This window comes from Eschscholzia californica, unplaced genomic scaffold (genome assembly GCF_041429995.1).
Source record: "Eschscholzia californica isolate CP2 unplaced genomic scaffold, dmEscCali1.0.p SCAF_1, whole genome shotgun sequence".
In the NCBI taxonomy this organism is placed as follows: domain Eukaryota; kingdom Viridiplantae; phylum Streptophyta; class Magnoliopsida; order Ranunculales; family Papaveraceae; genus Eschscholzia; species Eschscholzia californica.
Window position 1 is genome coordinate 22,692,446 of NW_028238198.1, and position 3,998 is coordinate 22,696,443.

Below are 3,998 nucleotides of genomic sequence, written 5' to 3' on the forward strand. Positions count from 1 at the left end.
AGATCGAACTTCACAAGTTGGAGCAAACTAAACTTGTCATCATTATTCACTGACGTATCTCCTAGCGAATATTTCTGGATGCCATAGAGAAATTTACGATATAGGCCTTTTGGGAAAGACCAAGAGTGTCCTTAGGGTGATCTTGGTCTATCTGGATACCCAAAACATAAGAAGCATTTCCAAGGTCTTTCATTTTAAATTCGCTTGAGAGAAAGCCCTTGGTCTAATGCTACAATCCTATATCAGTGTTTGCTAGTAGAACCACACCTACATATAATTCTAGGATCATAAATCCACTCCCACTGATCTTGAGATATATGCACTGATCGATGATATTTTCCTCATAGAACCGAAAGAGGAATGACCTCATCAAAATTTTGGTACAATTTATTTGACTTAAAGAATACTTCGTAAAGTCAGGCGAGAATACCTCTTCGAAGTTTAATCCTCCCTTATGAGTAAAGTCATTGACGACTAGACGTGCTTTATATCTTTCGATGTTACCTTTTGAGTCTTTTTGGTTTCGTAAATTCATTTACAACCAATTGATCTCACCCTTCAGGTAACTCGACAAGATCCTAATGTTAATGTCGTCCATAGACTTCAACTCTCCTTTCATGACCTCAATCCAGTCATCAAATTTTTGAGCTCATTTTGACTTCACTAGAAGTTAAATACTTCAAACCTTAAGTCATAATTGTGCTCATTAAGATAGACAACAAAGTCATAGTGGATCTTCTAAGTGGTTCCTTAATTCAAGGTCGTTAATGTCAACCATAATCTCTCTAGCTATTCCTCTGTTTCTTTTAGAGGTTCTTTATTAACTAGTACGAGAAAAGGTTGTTCACTAAATGTGGGATTAACCAACATGGTTGTATCTGATTAAATACTTTAATTCACAGGCTGAACAATAATTGTATCAAAAAAAATTTAGTTATTGTCAGTCGTGACTTTAAGACGAATATTTGCATACTCATCTTCAAACACAATCGCTTTATTTTGATTACTCCCACTGTAATTAACATCCTCGACGAACATGAGTTTCTTGATTAAAAGAAGGGTTGTTTGAGCGATCAAACTGCTTCCAGTAAAGGTATTCCTAATGCCATGAGTCATTATTGAAGCAGACAAGACAATGTTTGTCATTCCACGATACCTAAGGGAATGAACCCCAAATATCTTTGCCTGACTCCACATTCGCCGTTATGGTGTTTGATTATATATCTTTAATCAATTTAAGTACTATAATCCACAATATTAGAATTTAGAGAAACACTAAATGATCTATTTCAATTGAACAATTAAAACCAAATTTGTCCAAAAGGAAATAGAAATTAGTTTCGTCTGAATGACGGTACATGAAAAGTTTCTTCTAAATTCAAATAACAATCAGTACATAATTGAACAACAAATAAAACAAACACCGATTGCTTCCACTGCAAGGTTGTTCTACAGCCCACAAAGATGTATCTTTCGCCATCAATCGGCTTTCAATAGTGGAGGCAAACCTTTCTTAGCACGCCAAGCAGCGTATTCATAACACATTTTCTTCTCGATACCAGTCCTTTTGCAAAAGAAACAGGAATGCCTTGAATCCAAATTCCTTTTGCCTTTGACTTGTGAAGTTATTGTGTTTGCTATACCTTTATCCTTCTTTTGCTTATCCAGCCTTTTTACTCCTGAAGTTGATGTTAGGTGAGCACTTTCTGTCTTTTCCTGGTTAATCTTATCTTCTTCCTGAACACAATGTGCAATGAGCTCATTCAAGCTCCACTTCTCCTTTTGAGAATTATAGGAGATCTTGAGTGTGTTATACTGAACAGGAAGAGATATGAGGACCAAATGAACAAGTATGTCTTCAGACAATACAAGTCTTAGTTCCCTGAGTTTGGTCACCAGGTTAGACATATTCATAATGTACTCCCGTATGTTCCCCTTACCGTTATACCGCATGGTGACAAGCTTAGATAATGCAGTGCTTGTCTCCACTTTCCCACTCGCTGAAAAGCGATCAGAGAGTTGCTTGAGGAACTCCTTAGCACTCGCCTTAGTCAGTCCACTGCTTATCGAGTCTGGAATTGAGTTTTGCATGATCATCAGGCTCATCCGATCAGATCTCTCCCATTTTTCCACAGCAACCTTCTGTTCAGTAGTACTTAAGCTGGACAGAGGCATTGGGCGATCCATCCTAAGAGCAATGTCAAGATCCATGCAACCAAGCACAGTCATCACGTGCTTCTTCCATTTCTTAAAGTTAATGTCGTTAAGCACCGGAATGTTGTTTATGTTGGTAGATATAGATGATACTAAATACAAAAGACAATAAAACACACATGCTCATATTAGAGTTCAATAAAATCATGCATAAAAATTAGCAATTAACCAAATATTGCAATTTGTGGGCCCATTTCAAGATATCAAGTGTAACATTACTATCTAGTCTTTGGACAGAGATAATAACTTACTAGTGATACTCTCTGATATTGATACAAGATCTGCCAAGTGTTGTGCCTTTCTTTGGACCGACACAATACTCGCATGACACCTAAATATATCACATATCTTAGTCATAAGGCAATTTAAGGCTTCCCTTAGACCTGTCAAAGTAACCTTCCTTTGGGCCGATCACTTCACATGGACTAAGACATGTTTATCTACACCAACTATGGTATTTTACCCGACAGAGGTCACTTTGGCGACATGTCAGTTCAATCCCATAATTAATGCAATAACCATCTAAGTTCTTGACAAAAATTAAAATCATAATATTTTGTGCAAGATTAATCAATAGCCTAACCTTATGTTTAATGATTATTGACATATAATCACTTAATCATGTTTCTTATTACTTATTAAGCATATATCAACATAGATATTAAATCCACTAAAGGTTGATAATTCAAAGTACACATATGCATGAAATCATCGTCAAATTACCATAATTAACGATAAACCAAAAATCATATGTGCATTATTTAGTAGTAGAAACATGTTGTGGTGCCTTCAAACACCCAATTAAGGCACTCAACAATAACTCACAATTCATATATTACAAATAAAATAAGTGCATTGACGTGAGATACATACATTACTCCAAAATGAGTAATTAGAGGTCTACAAGTGCCCAAATATGATGTTGTATGCATCCAAAATTTCTGTTATGAGCACCCAAACTAACTACTAAAGGCACCCAAAACAATTAACACCAAGTGCTACAGGCGCCCCAAAACTATAGGCACCCTACAATTGCTATAGGCACCCAACCAGTGGGATAAGTCCACACAACACGCTATTGCTATAGGCACCATGCAAATGCTATAGGCACCCTGCGAATGCTATAGGCACCCAACCAGTGCTATTTAGCACCCGACAACGCTATATACACCCCTGTTGCTATAGGCACCGAACCAAATACTATATGCACCCTAGTTCCTCTAGGCATCCTCGGTAATTGCTATGGGCGCCCACACTAGAAACTATTATATTTATTGCCCGATATATATGTATGATAACGTTTAATACCTCCAGTACCTAAAGCAATTGTAATGGTATCAAAATTTCTCTAAACAAATTTGATTTAGTGAAAAAACCATGTTAGGAGGAATTAATTGATACCCAATTATCTCTCTAAACAACCGAATAAGAGAGATTATGGAATGGAGAAATCAAAATCTAATCAATATTTCTCTGCCCAAAATAGTTAAACCCAAAATAGTTGACAGAATCTTAAAAAAAATAAAATTATACTAACCAATATTTTCTCTGTAAAGAACCTAATCAGAGAAATAAAACTTAAAATTGGTTATATATAATCTACCTAAAAAATCCTGTTAACTAATGAAACATTCAACGCATAAATGATGGGAGAGGAAATTAAGGAAATAATAACTACTTATATATTATCTCTCCCAACAGAAACCTAAGAGGATAATCCAACAGAGAATTCATAAGAATATCATCTACCCAAATATCTCTCAACTACCCAAATATTCAAACAG

At 35.8% G+C, this 3,998-nt stretch overlaps 1 protein-coding gene across 1 annotated transcript; it reads right to left on the reverse strand.

Moving 5' to 3' along the window:
* Positions 1–1,479: 1,479 nt before the first annotated feature.
* LOC147565209 (uncharacterized) lies at positions 1,480–2,229 on the reverse strand. Its single transcript, XM_086649653.1, has one exon. It carries the CDS (start codon positions 2,227–2,229, stop codon positions 1,480–1,482), a length of 750 nt encoding a protein of 249 aa, XP_086505779.1.
* Between the last annotated feature and the right edge of the window lie 1,769 nt (positions 2,230–3,998).

Bases quoted from the DNA above. Each gene is read 5' to 3' on its own strand.
- LOC147565209 (XM_086649653.1), bottom strand. From the start codon at position 2,229: ATGACTGTGCTTGGTTGCATGGATCTTGACATTGCTCTTAGGATGGAT.